This window comes from Fragaria vesca, linkage group LG4 (assembly GCF_000184155.1).
Source record: "Fragaria vesca subsp. vesca linkage group LG4, FraVesHawaii_1.0, whole genome shotgun sequence".
Taxonomy (NCBI): Eukaryota; Viridiplantae; Streptophyta; class Magnoliopsida; order Rosales; family Rosaceae; genus Fragaria; species Fragaria vesca.
The window spans coordinates 16,249,817-16,266,948 of record NC_020494.1 but is presented as its reverse complement, the minus strand read 5'-3'; the positions used below and the strand labels follow the sequence as shown (position 1 = coordinate 16,266,948).

At 39.5% G+C, this 17,132-nt stretch overlaps 3 protein-coding genes across 3 annotated transcripts; 2 read left to right on the top strand and 1 right to left on the bottom strand.

Annotated features, from left to right (window-relative positions):
- The first annotated feature begins 520 nt into the window (after positions 1–520).
- LOC101313697 (methionine aminopeptidase 1B, chloroplastic-like) lies at positions 521–5,201 on the top strand. Its single transcript, XM_004298257.1, has 11 exons — positions 521–641; positions 728–809; positions 1,118–1,355; positions 1,869–2,030; positions 2,112–2,153; positions 2,585–2,656; positions 2,866–2,945; positions 3,431–3,528; positions 3,915–3,962; positions 4,161–4,310; positions 4,611–5,201. Exons 1-10 carry the CDS (start codon positions 521–523, stop codon positions 4,304–4,306), a joined length of 1,089 nt encoding a protein of 362 aa, XP_004298305.1. The 3' UTR covers positions 4,307–4,310; positions 4,611–5,201.
- Positions 4,788–6,239, top strand: LOC101305363 (allene oxide cyclase 3, chloroplastic-like). The gene is made up of 2 exons (XM_004297091.1): positions 4,788–5,437; positions 5,530–6,239. The coding sequence occupies exons 1-2, from the start codon at positions 5,209–5,211 to the stop codon at positions 6,051–6,053; spliced, it is 753 nt and encodes a 250-aa protein (XP_004297139.1). The 5' UTR covers positions 4,788–5,208; the 3' UTR covers positions 6,054–6,239.
- Positions 6,240–10,195: 3,956 nt separating this feature from the next.
- Positions 10,196–11,151, bottom strand: LOC101313409 (protein TRANSPARENT TESTA 1-like). Its single transcript, XM_004298256.1, has 2 exons — positions 10,789–11,151; positions 10,196–10,702 (listed from the first exon to the last, which is right to left on the bottom strand). Exons 1-2 carry the CDS (start codon positions 11,149–11,151, stop codon positions 10,196–10,198), a joined length of 870 nt encoding a protein of 289 aa, XP_004298304.1.
- Between the last annotated feature and the right edge of the window lie 5,981 nt (positions 11,152–17,132).

Below are 17,132 nucleotides of genomic sequence, written 5' to 3'. Positions count from 1 at the left end.
GGGTTCAAATCTCATTAACATATGTAGGGTGTGTGAGTTATTTAATAAAAAATTAAAAAAAAAAATTGAACAAGAAGGCTTTGATAACTTGAAAAACAAAGGCGAAGATTTTATCTCAACAAAGGACCCAAATAATAACCCGTTAACGATGTTCCCGATCACTCTAATCATCAAATCTCCGATTTAACTATGTTTTTCTCTTTTATTAATAACACGAGCCTGAAGTTGAGTCCTCTAGTTTTATTAGGCCATTGTCTTCTTTAAGCTCTCACTAGGAATTCCCTGCATTTCTTTTAGCCTTTATGCACCAAAGTGGTCGAGAAAATTAGAAAAGAGGGACTTGTGAGCCTCCTTCCTCAAATTGGGCCTCCTTTTACTATGCTGGGCCAACGAAGCCCAGAATATTCTAAAGCCCACATCTCTCACCAGAAAAGCAATCCAAACACGCACACAATGACTCCATCAAATTCTAATTCCATTATCCTCACTCCCTCCTCTACACTCTCGCCGTAGAGAGACAATGGCCGCCGTCGCCGGTCTGCAACTCTCCGCTCCGGTCCACGGCCACGCCTCCGTAAGCTCCGCCAGCTCAGCTCTCTTCAAGGCGTTCCCGCTCACATTTCCGTTCTCCTCTCCCTCCGGTTCGTCTCTCTTCCCTTTCACACTGTTCACTTTCATCTCCTCGGTTCTGGTTCTTAATCGTCGTTTATGTGTTATCTATGTCCAGGAAGAGCGTCGTTTTCTCGGAAACAACTCGTCGTTTTTGCTCGCAAGCTTTCCGGCTTGGAAGAGGCCATGAGAATCAAAAGGTACTCTCTCCCTTGCTATTTTGTTCTAAATTTTTGATTAACTCTAGAGTAATTCAAAGTAGATTAGTAACATTTTATTCGGTGTTTGCGAAATTTCGAATAGCTTAGTAGCATGTAACAGTCATGGAGTAGCAATTTGATACTTGTTTAGTGTTATAAATTCTACACTAAAGTTGAAATATACATGAATCAAGCCATGATATGAAGCGTTTGGTTTGAGTTCGCTTGTTAATGTTGATGATTGATGCTAAGAACGTCATTTAGTGATCTTAGTTGGCCTTGTTGGTTGGTTGTTTGATCCTGTGTAGAATGCGCGAGAGTAAGGTTATGACAAAGGGTAAGAGAAGGGTGCCATTGAAGCGTGGGAGGGTGTCTCCGACGCTTCCTGTTCCAGATGACATTCCAAGGCCTCCTTATGCAGCTACATCTATACTGCCAGAAATTGCCAGTGAGTATCAGTTTCCTGGTTTGGAAGGTATTGCCGCCATGAGAGCTGCATGTGAACTTGCTGCTCGCGTCTTAGACAACGCGGGAAAGTTAGTTAGGGTGAGTTTGTGAACTAATACTGGTTGATATTTATATTGATTTCTTTTGGTAGTCTCACTATGCTGGGTGTAAAGCCTGCTGACCTCAACTCACTATCAAAGTCCAGAACCTTGCATGTGTATGCTTATTGTGTGTGTGGTTGACTTATTTTAGTTATTAGTTATCCATAAAACTCGATGAACTTTAGAATTATTTCATCTTGATTAGGTCAGACAGTTTCTGGCTTACAGTTCAGCATCGGGCTATTAGAGTACATAGACATGCCAAATGCCATGATTCTCAGAATTGCTTAATTTTCAAGCAACATGTAAATGTTCACGATACGTTTGGATGTTAACTTGTCTGGAAAGTTGATGTTGATCTTCTAACGTGATCCTTTTTCATTCATCTTGGACTAGTTGAATAGATCCCTAAAGTTGGCACTTCTTTCTTTCTTGATCATCTTCCTGTATCATAGCTTTCAAAATTGATTCAATCTTGGCATTCTATTGACATGTCTTCTTATTCTTTCAGCCTTCGGTAACCACTAATGAAATTGACAAAGCAGTGCACCAGATGATTATTGATGCTGGTGCTTATCCCTCACCTCTTGGCTATGGAGGATTTCCAAAGAGTGTATGCACATCTGTTAATGAGTGCATGTGCCATGGAATACCTGATTCTCGTCAGTTACAGGTTCACAGTACTCAACCCATTCCTCACTAACTTTTGTTTTTTCCTGGTGAATTACGCACTGATGTTTTTCTTCTTTGGCAGGATGGAGACATCATAAACATAGATGTTACTGTCTACCTAAATGTATGTTCTCTAATTAATGATTTGTATGATTTTCATCTTAGCTTATTCCTTGCTTAACCTAATGAATCTGGTCTAAACTATGATTCTATCAGTAATCTGTTCAAGTGTGCAAAATTACTGATTTTACATAAAGAGTTATAGGTGTTACTGTGTTTATAGAAAGTGTGTTCTATAGTAGCTTTCTGTAGTGTATTGGGCGAAGTCATGCAAATGAGTGAAACTTAAGACTTAAAAGGTGATTGATACTTAAAACCTCACTTCCATTATTGATGATGAATAGCATAATTCAATCGGTGGTATTTCACTGCATTGGCTGCTTGTATCTGTTTGTTATTAGATAATGAATGTACGAAGTATCGTATTGTTTTTATCATCCTTATCAAAAGTGGGAGCTTAATTTTCCTTATACTCTGTTACACCTTCTGTGACAGGGATACCATGGAGACACCTCAAAGACATTTCTTTGTGGGGAGGTCAGTGATAGTATGCAACGCCTAGTGAAGGTAAGCTTTTCAGCTTGGTAGCATACTTGCATTACAGTTCCTATCAGAATTCCGCTGAACATGTATAAAGTTGATTCTTACCATTCATGTCCGTTGAATATCATGTTGATATATGCTTGTCTGATTTTGACGGAGATTGTATTTTTCCTGCATGTAGAATCTATGCATCGCCCATTCATATATTGTCATTTTGTTTCTTTTGGTGATAGGTAACGGAAGAGTGCTTGGAAAGAGGCATAGCAGTTTGCAAGGATGGTGCTAGCTTCAAGAAGATTGGAAAGAGAATTAGGTATTATTTCACCTTTTCATGATATGTTGGATTAAACAGGTCTTGGATTTCTTTTAGATTATTAAGTTGAATCCTAAAAAAAAGCACCAAACTGAAAACACCATTCACAATGTCAGCTTTTGGATCTAGATGTGTGTCATAAGTGTGATGCATGCCCTGGTATATGTTAGTGTTTTAGATTTGAACTACAAATTAACAGTTTCTGTGTGCGCTTTATATACTATTAGCTACCACATAGATTGTTAGTGTTGCTTGACTACAATGATTGTCTTCATCTGCCTCTATTTCTCTATGCCATTTTCTTGGCTTTTATAGTTGTAAGAAAAAGTAGCTTCTCTGAAAAAGCTATTATCGTGGATGCTGGATACTTTGAAGTGATGATTGATAGAGTAAACATGTGAATTGCATATGGTGAATGCTTATTTCACATGGGAGCTGATTTCATAAGTTCCTCTGTTACTCTTAACATTGTATTTCGTTTTCAGTGAACATGCTGAAAAATTTGGTTATGGCGTGGTAGAGCGTTTTGTTGGGCATGGTGTGGGTACCGTATTTCATTCTGAACCATTGATATTACATCACCGTAAGTGACTCGGTTGTTCCAACTTCTCGCATAATCTTTTACTAGTTCTTCAGTTGTTATATAAGGAGCAGTGAACTCCTTATATATGTTTACTATACCAAGACAGTATAAGACATTTTAATCCCATTACACTGATAGGTAGGATTTGTGCTCTTAACACAGCTTCTTTAGAATAATCAATGCACCACCAGCCTTAAAGGTTTAAGATATTTACATTTCACATATGATGTGATGACTGGGTGCCAGATATATGTAAATATAAACAAATGATTGATGTGGAAATGTGGACTGGAAAATTCTCTCATCCCCTTTATGTCCTTTTTTATTTTTTCTTTGGATTAACAACTCTCAGAGTAATCCTTTGTATCTAACTCCTGTTTTTACAGGTAATGACCAGTCTGGTAGCATGGTTGAGGGTCAAACTTTTACTATCGGTGAGTACAGTCTCATCATATAAAACAAAGGATTTACTGAAGGCAACACGTTAAACTAGTTTGATGGCTACATGATAGAATTTAAATTATCGCAACCATAAATATTATATCCAGCAGCACAAAAGTTATGGAGTGAGCAGTAGAAGTTTGGTTTACAAATCCTTATCTCATTAATGTCTCACTCTTTCCTTACTGCAGAACCCATTCTTACTATGGGAAGCATCGAGTGCGTAACATGGCCAGACAACTGGACAACTCTAACCGCCGATGGTAGCCCTGCAGCGCAGTTTGAGCATACCATTCTGATTACTAGAACTGGCGCTGAAATTTTAACGACATGTTGATATGGTATAGGTATTGTCCCGTTTCTTTAATATACGTCATAATCAGAAGTCCTGCATATATGGTAGAATAAGAAATGTGATTCCAACTTTCCATTCATCTATTCTTGTTTCTATTAGATTCATGTACTAATTTATCAGAACTTGAAAAGTCTCCTCAAGATTAGAATATATTCCCCATTCAATACCCAACATGCTTTTGTCATCAAAGCGGCCAGTGTTTTATATTGAGACATCAGAAGATTTGACCCAACTTTCTCAGTAATTCCAATTTGATTTGGTACATGCCCTTTTCAATTTCATGCAGGTCTTTTGGCCGGTTAGTAAAACACCAGCAACATTGTGGATATTGAAATGCAGCCCCAAATTCCATTGCTCACCGTCCAAGTTTCCACACGTGCTTCTTCCGGTCAGATCTTCGGTGTATATATAATTACAGCGCCGGTGAATTTTCCCACCTGAATCAGGCACCCCAGTCAAACCTTCGAAACATTCAAGCCCGATTGCCTATTTTGTTGTTTGCTATGGCATTATGTGGTGGTGTAGCTGAGAATGCTGGACATTTAGATTGGTCAATATAATTCTTAAAAAGAACATAGACATTTCAGAGACTTTGGAAAGTAGCTCTAGTGAGATTGGGAAAGTCGCAACATAGCTCATTTTTCTTTGGAAAAGACCTAGAAAAATCCACGTGGGAAACACTATACTACCGACCACGTCCCCCCTTTTCTTTCAATTTTTCATTTTAGACTACCACGTGTTCGGTGTTCAACACCATTATTCTAAGAATCATCCTTATTATATAACCCCCACTTCCCCATTCAATATATCCATCATCTTCAACCTCTTGAATTTCCAGATCAAAATCTTAGAAACTCCCTTATACTCCTGTTCTGTTCCCTTCAATGGCGTCTGCAAGCTCTCTCAAAGCCATTTCTTCTCTGTATCTCACCAATCCAATCAAGTCTGCTTCACCTTCTCAAACCCAAAGATTGTTGGGTTTCAATCTAACACACTCCTTCCCTGCCATCAAGTCCACACCAATCCACCAAGCCTCTTCAAACTCGAAGAGCTTCAACACCGCAGCTTTCTTCGGCCAGAAGCAGAAGACAGCAGAGCCCTCTACAAGACCCAGTAAGTACTTCTCTCGTTAAACCCCTTTTGATCATATCCAATTTATACTGTTCTTTCTGTTAAACTTACATGTTGGTTTCATTGTTCTTCAGCTAAAGTTCAAGAGCTAAATGTGTACGAGATCAATGAGCGAGACAGAGGCAGCCCTGCTTACTTGAGATTGAGCAAGAAGGAGGTCAACTCACTCGGAGACCTAGTCCCATTCAGCAACAAGATCTACTCCGGTGACTTGGAAAAGAGGCTCGGGATCACTTCAGGGCTATGTGTGCTGATCCAAAACGTGCCGGAGAAGAAAGGTGACCGGTATGAGGCAATCTACAGCTTCTACTTCGGGGACTATGGTCACATTTCAGTTCAAGGAGCCTATTTGACATATGAAGACACCTACTTGGCTGTTACTGGTGGATCTGGGATCTTTGAGGGTGTGTACGGGCAGGTGAAGCTGAAGCAGATTGTGTTCCCCTTCAAGCTGTTTTACACGTTTTATTTGAAGGGTATTGCTGATTTGCCTGCTGAGCTTACCGGGAAGCCGGTAGCTCCGTCACCTAGCGTTGAGCCGTCTCCGGCAGCCAAGGCCACTGAACCCCAAGCAACTCTCAAGAACTTCACCAACTGAGAGTGGAAAGTGGAACTTCCAAATCTAAATTTTGTGTGTTTTATTTTTCATATAGTGCTAGATTTTGGGGTCTCTTTATCCTGGGTGTTTTTGTTCATGTATGTGAGAAACTTCAAGTTAAAATTACAGTATCTAAGTCTGTGTCGAAGCTAATGGAGCTCTCTAATGGTGCCATTTCTCTTGCTCAAAAAGATGCTCTCAAAACTGGTAATCTGGGAGGCAGCATCAAAGAAAAGGAAGAACCTTTAAACAAGAAAACCGAAAATAACGTAGTTTCTGAGAAGAAACAAATCTAAAGCTCAGGCTAGCCCATTGGGCCTTGTCAGTTTTAAACAAGCCTCTCTTTTCTTCATTAGAAGTGAGGGCCCGTTTACTGTTTACAAATTCTCTCTTTCCGATCGGACACCCAAGCTATATGCACTTCAGATGAAAGAACACAGAGCTATGTTTTCTGCCGCAGCAAATCTCTATTTAAAGAACGGAAAGTTGCATCGCAATGAAGATGGAGATCAACCTTATTTGGCGAGTTGATCATTCATCGAGTGCAACTGTTACACCTCCGAAGAAAATGTAGCTAATTGATGTGCAAGAGAAACATCTAGGCACATAATTGCAAGACACATTTCACAACAAACTGTGAGAATTCTTGGGTACATTTGGAATGCTAGCTAGGATATGCAAGGCTAGGCTCATTCTCGTGACGATCACAAAGAACGTCGACATGCGCATCAGATTTCACTGCAATGGATGAGAAGCTAGCTAACTCAATTAAGCATCACTTTGATCTAGTATGGGATATGTTAGTAGTTAGAGCATCTCTAGCAGTGAGATTCAGAAATTGATATATTTAGCAAGAATTTTGAAATTTAGGTATCGATTTAACAATGTTGCTTCATCAGTAATTGTTATTTTTTATATTTTAATAAATTGTAAAGTGCAAGAGAGGAGAGAGAAAAGATTTAGCTATCGTTTTAGTTATGTATGGATGACAAATTTGTCAATTTCATTTAGTAATGATTTATGTGTTCTGCTGGAGCATCAATTCACCTCAAAAATTGATCAATTTCTAGTTTAGCAATACTACTGGAGATGCTCTAACTTTAGTTAAAAAAAAAGAAGAAACAGGTCGGAATGGTTTTAGGCTTTTAGCACATTTCCAGCCATAAAGAACTGTTCTTCGTCTTTCAACTGCTTGTGCCTGGCTTGACCAAAGTACTCTTTCATCTTTTACAAAGGAATAAAGATCCCCATCATAAATTGACAACTACAAAACGACAGATCGTTTTCAATTCCGGATCCACATCACACAAACACCTTTGATTAGTTTCACAGACGATGTAACTCAACTGAAATTTTACACTACAGAAGTAACAAATATCCTGTGAGTTTGTTTTTACCGCCGGTTGATGCATTGGTAACTCCTCCGGACCTCAAATCATTTATATTCATTACACACTGGATTCGAATCCGAATGAATCTAAAATTTGATGATTATGTCCAGTCTCCACAGGCCTCATAATCATACAGCAGCAGACACATAATAATCTATGTATCAGCTAAGAATCTGGGTGCAGGATAAGTATGTATGCACGAAATTTATCTTGCATATATATTTTATGGATTTTGCTTGGCCAGGAAATTAACTTCAATGTGATGATCTTATACATTGTTGAATGGTCTGCCAATTCATAAATCATAAATAATATCAAGGCTAGCTCACATGGCACCAGACAGAGAGAGAGAGAGAGAGAGAGCGCATTATATATGATCAAGTAATACCTGCCTGCCTGGGGATAATGTGTCAAGCTAGGTCAAGTTTTGTACTTGGGACAGTTTTATTTGAAAGCTAGCATGCAGTCATTTTCACTATGGGTAAATTAGTCCGGGTAACTTCAGAGCTGACAGAGTAAAATTGACAAAGTGGGAAACATAATAGCACGTCTGAAAGCAAAGCCTTTTTCTGCTTAGCATGAATATGGTGGAGCCTCGTTTATCGAAGATCTATGTTTGCAGTGACAAACAGATTCACATCAAAATGTTTAACAAGATCTTAATAGTTTAGATTTTCTAATATGTATGCATGCAAACGATTCTGGGATCCTGAACCCCAAAGTTCGATCTCTCTGCATAATTTAATAAATTAAGGAAAAACGGGTTTTTATTTAATTAGGGTTCTAGAATCTTAGACCAAAAGTCCTTATGTTTTTAGCTTCTGTAACCCTTATCCGAGACATGAACGCTGAGCAAAATGCATGCACACACGCCCTGATCAGACAAGACTAATTTGTTTATAATTAACTGCAAGATTAATCTCTTAATGAATTACCCTGGTAATTAATTAACTTCGATATGATGAATCCATGCATGCAAGGGGAAATTGAAGTAGCTAAAAAGGAAAACGAAAGGATCGAGGCTGAAACATAACATGTAGAAAAATGGTAATAAAGCCAAACAGAAAGGAACCATGATGATACTTAGTACTCATTATTACTATTCCATACACACAAAATTGAGATTGATAGACAGAGACGGAATCGACAGTGAGAGAGAGAGAGAGAGAGAGATAGGGTTTGATGAGTTTTAATCGATTCAGAGAGAGAGAGAGAGAGTGAAGCAAACGCAGAAGAGAGAAGCTAGCAGAGGGAGTCTGAAAATGTTTCGTAATGATCTGTTTGTAGTTGTTCTGAAAAGGAAAAAGGTAGAGCCCTTCTCGTTGGGCGAAACCCCAAATACAGTAGTAGTTTTTACCAGTGGTCCATCTCCTTACCCTAGCTAGGGTCACTGACACATAAGTTTTACCAGTGATAGTAGGAAGCAAGTGAAGCTCATACACACTCAGAGACTCAGAGTACTCGGACTGGTCTAGCAAGGTATTAGTTAATATATATATATATATATATATATATATACACACACAACGAAAACAATATGAAGCGGACGTCCGCATTGGGCTTAAAGTGCGGACGTCCCTCCATTCTCTTCCGTCCGGCGCCGACCATGGCGCGCCTCACTCGAGCAGACACTAGAGGCATCCGCGATCACTTTTTCTTCCCGACGAGTCTGCCGAATTCCAGTTTGCCGGCGAGATCGACCTTGTCTGAAATTTTGGGTGGAGGTTGCTGCCCAGCCTTTCAAATCGATCTCACCGGCAACAAAAAGTGATCAGAGATGTTGCTTGGATGCCGTTGGTGTCTGCTCGGGTGGAGAAGAGCAATCGCCGACGCCGGACAGAAGAGAACGAAGGGACGTCCGTACTTTAAGCCCAGTGCGGACGTCTGCTTCATAACGGGCCTCTATCCCTAAGCTAGGGCTAAAGATATATGATGCATAAAAACATGTATCAACAGTAGAATCTGTGACTACTGTGCTCATTGTCTGCATGTATATCTGCCTTCATCTCTGTAATCGCTGACCACATTCAACACTTCAATGCCGACTGATCTGTTCATTTGTGTGGCTCGATATGTATGAGTCATGGCCTGGTCACAGTTTAGTCTCAGGCTTCTGACAGACCATTTTATCGCATACTATCTCCAAGTTGAAGTCTAGCTTCGCCAAGAATACAGTAGGGTACGTTTAACACATTTTAGAGAACGTACATTTCACCCAATATCTTGTCCAAGTTGAAGTCTAGCTAGCTACACCCAAATATGCAACAGGCCATGGCTATTCCGCAAATGTGAGAGCACAGAAATTGAACTCACAGAAAAACGTTATGATCTATTCGAGACATTACTTTAATTGTTGATTATAGTCGTTCATGGATGATTGAAGTATATGGCCCGAGTAGATTTAAAACAATGTTAAAACATGAAAAATAAAAGGAAATATGCATGAGATCTCCGAGAGGTAGATAGATATTAGATACTTAAGTTAAAGCATGGAACTGCCACTTCCAACATTAAATGTAATAGAAGAACCTTGGCCATCATACTGTTTGTCTTCATCTTCTCGCTCCCTCTGTTTCTCTCACTCTCATAAACACACAAGAGACAGACACAGACATTCACACAGTCAAGTTGATCTAGTCCTCAGTCCTCGCCAAACTAAATCTGGTAATTACACTCATTAGCAACCTCCATGCGAACTAGTATCATACTAGCTACTACTGCATTCCATGATAATGTTTTAACTTAGCTTAACTAATAGTTAAAATAAACAGACGTCCCGACTCCATGATGCTGACCTCCTCCATTAGTGTCCCTACTCTCGTCATTATCATCCTCATCCTCCAGATCTTCTTCTTCATCTTCCTCAGCCTCAGCGCAGAGCTCCACAGCGTACTGTGCATGACCGTCACCGAAGCTCCTCACGTGGTCCTTGAGCGACCTTTTGTGCTTGAAATCCGATCCGCAGATGCAGAACCAGAGCTTGCCGCAGTTCTTCTCGTGCGTCCTCCAGTCTCCTCTCACCGCAAACGGCTTGCCGCATTTCCGGCAACAGAATGGCTTCGTGCCGTGTTTCCTCTTGTAATGTGTCTGCAGAGTCCTGAAGTCTTTCAGAGGCCGCGACCTAGGGTGAGCTATGTTGTTCCTGCAGCCCTCGGCGCAGCAGTAACAAGGCAGACGGAGTATGGATGAAGATGGTTTCGTTCCCCTCAACGATTCAGGTCCCTTCCTGTACTGCGAGCCATGCCCCCACATATGCATCTAATGAAACAAACAATGAACAACAATAAGAATTCAATTTATGGAATCGCTTAATTATAAGGCCGGCCGGCTCATCATGAGCTCACCTGCATGTTGTTGAATCTGTTGAAGGTTTTGCCGCAGACGGGGCATGAGAATTGAGTCGGGCCGACGAGGATTTGCGCCGCAGAAGGGATCCAGTACTGGCCTGCTTCCATAGGAGCACCGATGTGAACATTGTTGTTGATGTTGCTTGAAGGTGCAGAAGTGGTCAAGGGCTGCCCAATGTGAAGGGCTACTGTGACACCATCCTCGTGATTGAAGTTGTAATTAGGGTTTTGATGGTGAGGCTGGGTGGATGAGGAGGAGGAGGAGGATTGTTGGTGGTAGAGGACATGGTTGTGGACCGGCTGTCCGGGAGGGCCGAGAGTGAGAAAAACCGAGTCGTCTTCATCTTCGTGGTGATGCATGGTTGCTAGGTGTTTGTTGGATGACAGAGAGAGCAGTGGAGAGGAAGAAGAATGGGAGAAAGGGAACTAGCAGCAAGGAGGAGGAGGCATAAAACAAACCAGATTGGATTAATGTTGGGATCGTTTTTTTTTCTCTCACTATTTTCAGGCGCAGGGAAATCTAGCAAAGCTAAAGCTATAGGTAGCTAGCTATTATATATCATGTCAATCTTCCCCATCAAATGAGAGGGATTGGTTTGTGCTTGGGTTGAGAGTGAAAAAAGTTGCACGTGTAGAGGAGGAAATAGATTTGATTATGTGTGTGTGTGTTTTAGGTTTTGGCGTGTTTGGAAACAAGGGGAGACAAAAAACCAGCAAAGGAGGAGAGTAATGCAATATATGCATAGAATAGCGTACCAATATATTCATTCATTACCAATACCACTCTCTCTCACTTTGCTCCAAAATAATGCTCGTTTCCCAACTCTCTCTTTCTCTCTGTAATGAAGCTCTCTGCAAGCTCTCTCTCTCTTTTCATTTCTTTTATATGAATATAGTAATCTGATATCTGCCCTTACTCACTCTGATCTCTAAAAGACTCTCTTTCAGTCTCTATCTCTGTCTCTCTCTCGAACCCAAAAGAGAGAGAGAGATGCAGAGATAGATACAGAAGGCAGGCATGGAGGAACTGTAGATCGGAAGGCGTGAGTTTTGATTATCAAACTTTTGTCATTAAAATAGAGATGGGGATGACAGTGATAGTAATTTTGGTGGGAAAGGGACGTTACCATTTACCACATCCCCAATTTATTTATCCTTAAATTACCAAACGTACACTGATTCCTGGGACCTGAGTGCTAATCAATTGGATGAAAATGCATAAACAAATCTAAGTTATTGTGGCATAATTGAAGTTTAGGGTAGGGAAAGAGAGCTCATGACTAAAACTGAGTAGTATTGCTGCAAAAACTATTGTCCCTGCTGGTGCTAAAAGTAACTACTATATACGTACGTTGATCATCATCTGCTCTCTCTGATCATGTTGATTACATATACCTTTTCTTTTCTTTTTGAGATTCTTAGACAAAATCCTAGCATAATAAGTTCCATCATTGTATATAAATGAACAAAAATCTCAATGTTGGCCAAAAAGTGAAGATGTCATGAGACCATTCTCTTCTTATCAACTCAAAGTCATCTACAGCTTACTTTGTGGCAGAATTGCTACTTTAAACATACACCTATCACTTTTTCATGGTGTTCTATAGGCCTATATATGGAGAATTTGAACTGTTTGATTAGCTCATTGTATATGACTTATCATAATAATCCAAAGCTTTCCCACTCAGTAGAGAATTTTCACACCATCCCCAAATAATAGTTAACATGCACTACATACTTTATATATTACACTAATTAATTCATCAATAATTTTGCAGAATTGCATGAATCATTTGCAGAACTAATGCAGACAATATTACAATATATACAAGAAGAAAGAATGTGCTGGTTTTGCACACACTGACACACACACACACATATCAAATTATCAATTTATTTGTCTTGGTTATTAATCAATGGGCCAACTAGAGAAGTACGATAGTTTGACTAGATACGGCCCAAAACAGAAAAGTGGAATCGAATTCAAAACATCCCATCAAGGGTAATCTCACCACAGAGATTAAAACACAGATGGTAAAACTGCTACCGATCGATCATTGCGCTTCTTCCCAAAGAAAATAAGACTAGACTGGCAAAAGGTTTTGTGAAAGTGAAAGTACCTACTAGGTTTGATCAGCTCCACTTTTAACTTTGAAGTTGCTTATCAAGACTAACTGGATGATAATGACTAAACCTAACTAACAGAAAAAGCAGAAAAGAATGGTAATTTGCTATAACCCTAGATCCTGCTAGCATTCTGTATACACACATAGATGACTATTTGAGTGCTACTTTTGCACATCAAATTTGCTTTGCTGATTAGTTGATACTAGCTCCTTAATTGATTATTTTCTACTCGATCTCACTGAGAGACAGAGGCCAAGTTCTACATGTGGGATAAGAACTCTTTAATCTTCATCCACACTTTTTGCCATTTCTACCCAGAAACGTAGTGAGAAAGTGGATTTTGAGTCTTGACCATTACTCATAATTTTCAATGTAGGAGATACCCCCTAAGCCTTAACTGAGAGAAGTAATAAGCAGCTTTCTATTTTTGACATTTAATTTGAGATATAGCTGTGAAAGTTCAATAATTCATGGTTGATATGCATTATTATGAAGGGTGAACTCAATGCTTTAATTCCGAATATATAGTAGTGCAAGTACTCCTAGTCTTAGCATGAGTAGTATATGTTTTGAATGACATGTGCTTGCTATAGAGAATTGAAGATGAATGAATGAAATGAGAGACAGTGTGTGTTGGTCACCCATAAGTGTTGCCTTGTGAAAATATGTATATGCGAGACCTGTATCTAGGAAAGACAAAGTAAAAGTTTCCAATTCTTCGTCTTGTCTGAAAAAGAAACTGAGGGAAAGCTAAGAGTGGCATCTGATCAGACTTCATAGCCGCCCCATTGATCTGTCAATCACACACAGAGAGAGCCCTGATGATCCTATAGAGCTAATTAAACTACTGTTCAAGTGGCAGTGCCAACACTGCTTTCTAGTCAAGATTTTATATTTGACTCCACCCCAGTTCCAAAGAAGAGGAATCTAGAGAACTGCGGTTCTGTGCCTCTGTGTATATACTTCTGTTCATATTTCAAATTTCTGACTGAGTATTAGGTTTCGGAGACTGGAAAGATGCTTTCTTTGAGTTTTTTTTTTTCCCTGTTTTAAAAACAACTTACTAATCGTTCCATCAAAACACTGGTTTAACTTTAACTCCAATTTTGGTACCCAATACTAATTGTAAAAAGTTAACCCCGATTCTAATCGTAAATATAAAAATTTGATTTTCAGAGTGTATATATGGAATTGTGGATCGTACACGTACCTTACACCAGTGTGAAGATAATCCTTGCATTTGAGAATGCCAAACCTTTGTTTTCATGACAAGGGATCTAGGTATATGTTGTTGTCATCCCTTATATTCCCATTAGGTATAGTCACTCTCAGCTCAGCAGTCCTCTTCACCGAAAAAAAAAAATGGAAAAAAAATTATGAAAATATGAGACTCAATGCCTGCCCCATTACCATAGCTGCGTTAGTCACTCGATCACAGTCACAGATTTCAGATTCATGATTAAATACAGGCCCTTCAGCTATACATTATTTCGATGGGTAGAAACCAAATAGTAAAAGTGGAACGCACAAATGGAAAAGAAAAAAATGTGTATATGTTCTGTGATCGTGAATTACAAATAACTTAGTTTGATCTCCAACAACCATTGTAGCTCAAAAGTTTGCACCAGTGATAATGCTGATCGATAATATTGCACCAGTGAGGATATAAGGAATAAAACTTAAAATTCAATTGATAAAATCACAAAATATAAGTGTTTTGTGAAAAATTATGTATCCAACCATTGCAGCTCAAAAGTGGCTCCTATTCCTTCTTGAAGATCTGCCAATATCGTCAATGAATCTTCACCATATCTCTGTCCATCTTTGATGCTGTAAAAGGATTTTATCTTAACCGACTTTAAGTAATGCCGCCAACATTTACTGTTGATATCTCCACAGCAGAAGACATTTTCTTCCAAGCACATGAACTCCTCATAGATGAACTGCAATGCACAAAAAGTTTATCATCAATACACAAATGAGCATACATGAGACATGTGTGTATATATCTCGACTGGACTTTTCAACTAAAGTATAAGGAAAAAAAAAAAAAACTATCCAACAACCTTTATGAATTTGATGTTGTCAAATGAATCATCGAAATGTTGCTTTAGTTCTATAGATAAGGTAATCGGATGAGAACTCCAAAGAAAGGCACCAATGGATGGCAAATTTATATTTAAGGGTGGCAAGAGCAGTAACAAATTCAAGACTTGTGAAGGTGGATGAATTTCTTTGTCTCTTAGTTTTTCCGGATAAAATGTGATCTGCATATTTGGGAGAAGTAAGACGTGAATACTACAATAAATAAACAAAAAAACCACTAAATGCAATGAGCTTATATTAGACTTACTTTGGTAGGATTGGTATGAAGTTCTAAGGTTAATTCTTCAAGTTGTGGCAACTTCCCAAGATATTTTCGCAATGCAAGAAACCACTGAGAGTTGAGACTATTTGCAGGTTTCATAAGCGTACGAGAATCATAAGGATAAGGACGCATCCATAGATTAAGCTTCAGCACCTTCAGGTTCATATAGTCCTGTTCCCTATTCAAGGATGGGATTAATTCAGGACCCTTGTATGAGAAATAACGAAGATTTGGAGTATTTAGGTTGACCTCAAGGTTTTTGCATCCATAGATTCCATACAGAATACCAATTGTTAGGGATTTGAGTTGATGACTCGAAACTGTCCAGTATGGTTCTGATCCGTAACCGGTTTCCAACCTCAACTCCACCAGAGAGGGCAAAGCCGAAGTCAGATTGTTCATACATGTGCCTGACATCGCAGAATACGGTGTATCTATGTGCAGAACCTCCAATTTCCAAAGCTTGAGTACTTTGACATCCAAAACCTCGGGAGTGCTTGATGCATATCGAAGAGTTCGAACCCCTTTCGGTGCTGTAATCTTGTAACCTTTTGAACAATTCCGAGAATCAAAGGGAAGATATTTATAATCATCTTGATCACTACAATACTTGACGCCCAGATTTTCAAGCGAAGGACATTTAAATAGGAGCTCCCAGAAGATCCCATTCAACTCAACGTGACGCAAATCAAGGGACTTCAGACAGTTTAACTTAGTCCCGGTTTGGACTAATGCTTTGTCCAATACACAAACACTTAAACACAATCTTTGTAATGATCCGAGATCGATAGGACTACAAGGAAAACGGTACCTCGATGTCTTAAAATATAGAGGATCCGGGAAGGAGATATCCAGGGATAGGAGGTAGTGTTTGGTTACCAACTTGATCCATTGGTCGACAAGATGATCATGAGCTTCTGCTCTTTACTCCCTTTTTACCCTTCTCATCTGCTCATAAAAAGAAAAAATTCTTGTTATCTGAAAGGCTCCGATTTTTCGTTTTGGAACATCATCTTTGTGTTGGGTGAGTATACTCAAGGTTTTATCATCCTCAGAAGTTACAGAATCTGCGGGAGGGTTTTTATCGATGGTGAGGTCAAAACGATAATGAAACTGTGGTAGCGAGTCCCAAAAACTCTTCCATGTCTTCGACACCAAGCTCATACGCACTGCACCTTCTGCAGTAGGCAATAGATAGAAGATTTTCTCCAGAATTTCTTCCGGCAACTGCGGTAACCGATCCACATCTTCGGTTATTCGGATCTTTTTCATTATCAAACGAGAAGGCTAGTTTGATCACTTTCCCTCGATCTATTTTGTTTTGCAGGTCAAAACCCTAGCCTGGGTGTATCTACGAAAGTTCAACTTATATAACCTATTTTGTTTTGCAGGCTGTGAATGAAGCCCAGATTAAAACTGGGCTATCCTTTCGGGCTTATGCATGAATTGGTCCATAATAATCCCTCACGACTCTCACATGCATCTCCAACATAGACACAAAATACTCTTTATATATATATATATAGGAATTCTCAGGTGCGGACGTCCGCAGCCGAGAAAGACTGTATATATATATACAGGCCGGTTTCTCTCCTTCCAGGACTGGCCGGCGATAAGTTTTCCGGCCGGATTGAAGCTCTGGACGGAAAACACCATGATTGATCAAGGTTGGCTGGAAAACTTGTCGCCGGCCAGTCTTGGAAGGAGAGAAGCCGTCCTGGAAGCCTGACGGACGACATCCGCACTTTTAGCCGGAGTGTGGACGTCCGCTCCACATCCGGCCTGTATATGTGTGTGTGTGTGTGTATATATATATATATATATATAAACAAAAACTAAACTAATT

Excerpts from the sequence above, each read along its gene's own strand:
- LOC101313697 (XM_004298257.1), top strand. The coding sequence starts at position 521 with ATGGCCGCCGTCGCCGGTCTGCAACTCTCCGCTCCGGTCCACGGCCAC. Across the intron at positions 642-727 it reads TCCGTTCTCCTCTCCCTCCG|GAAGAGCGTCGTTTTCTCGG; the intron begins GTTCGTCTCTCT and ends ATCTATGTCCAG. Across the intron at positions 2,657-2,865 it reads GTATGCAACGCCTAGTGAAG|GTAACGGAAGAGTGCTTGGA; the intron begins GTAAGCTTTTCA and ends TTTTGGTGATAG.
- LOC101305363 (XM_004297091.1), top strand. The coding sequence starts at position 5,209 with ATGGCGTCTGCAAGCTCTCTCAAAGCCATTTCTTCTCTGTATCTCACC. Across the intron at positions 5,438-5,529 it reads AGAGCCCTCTACAAGACCCA|CTAAAGTTCAAGAGCTAAAT; the intron begins GTAAGTACTTCT and ends ATTGTTCTTCAG.
- LOC101313409 (XM_004298256.1), bottom strand. The coding sequence starts at position 11,151 with ATGCATCACCACGAAGATGAAGACGACTCGGTTTTTCTCACTCTCGGC. Across the intron at positions 10,703-10,788 it reads ACAGATTCAACAACATGCAG|ATGCATATGTGGGGGCATGG; the intron begins GTGAGCTCATGA and ends TTGTTTCATTAG.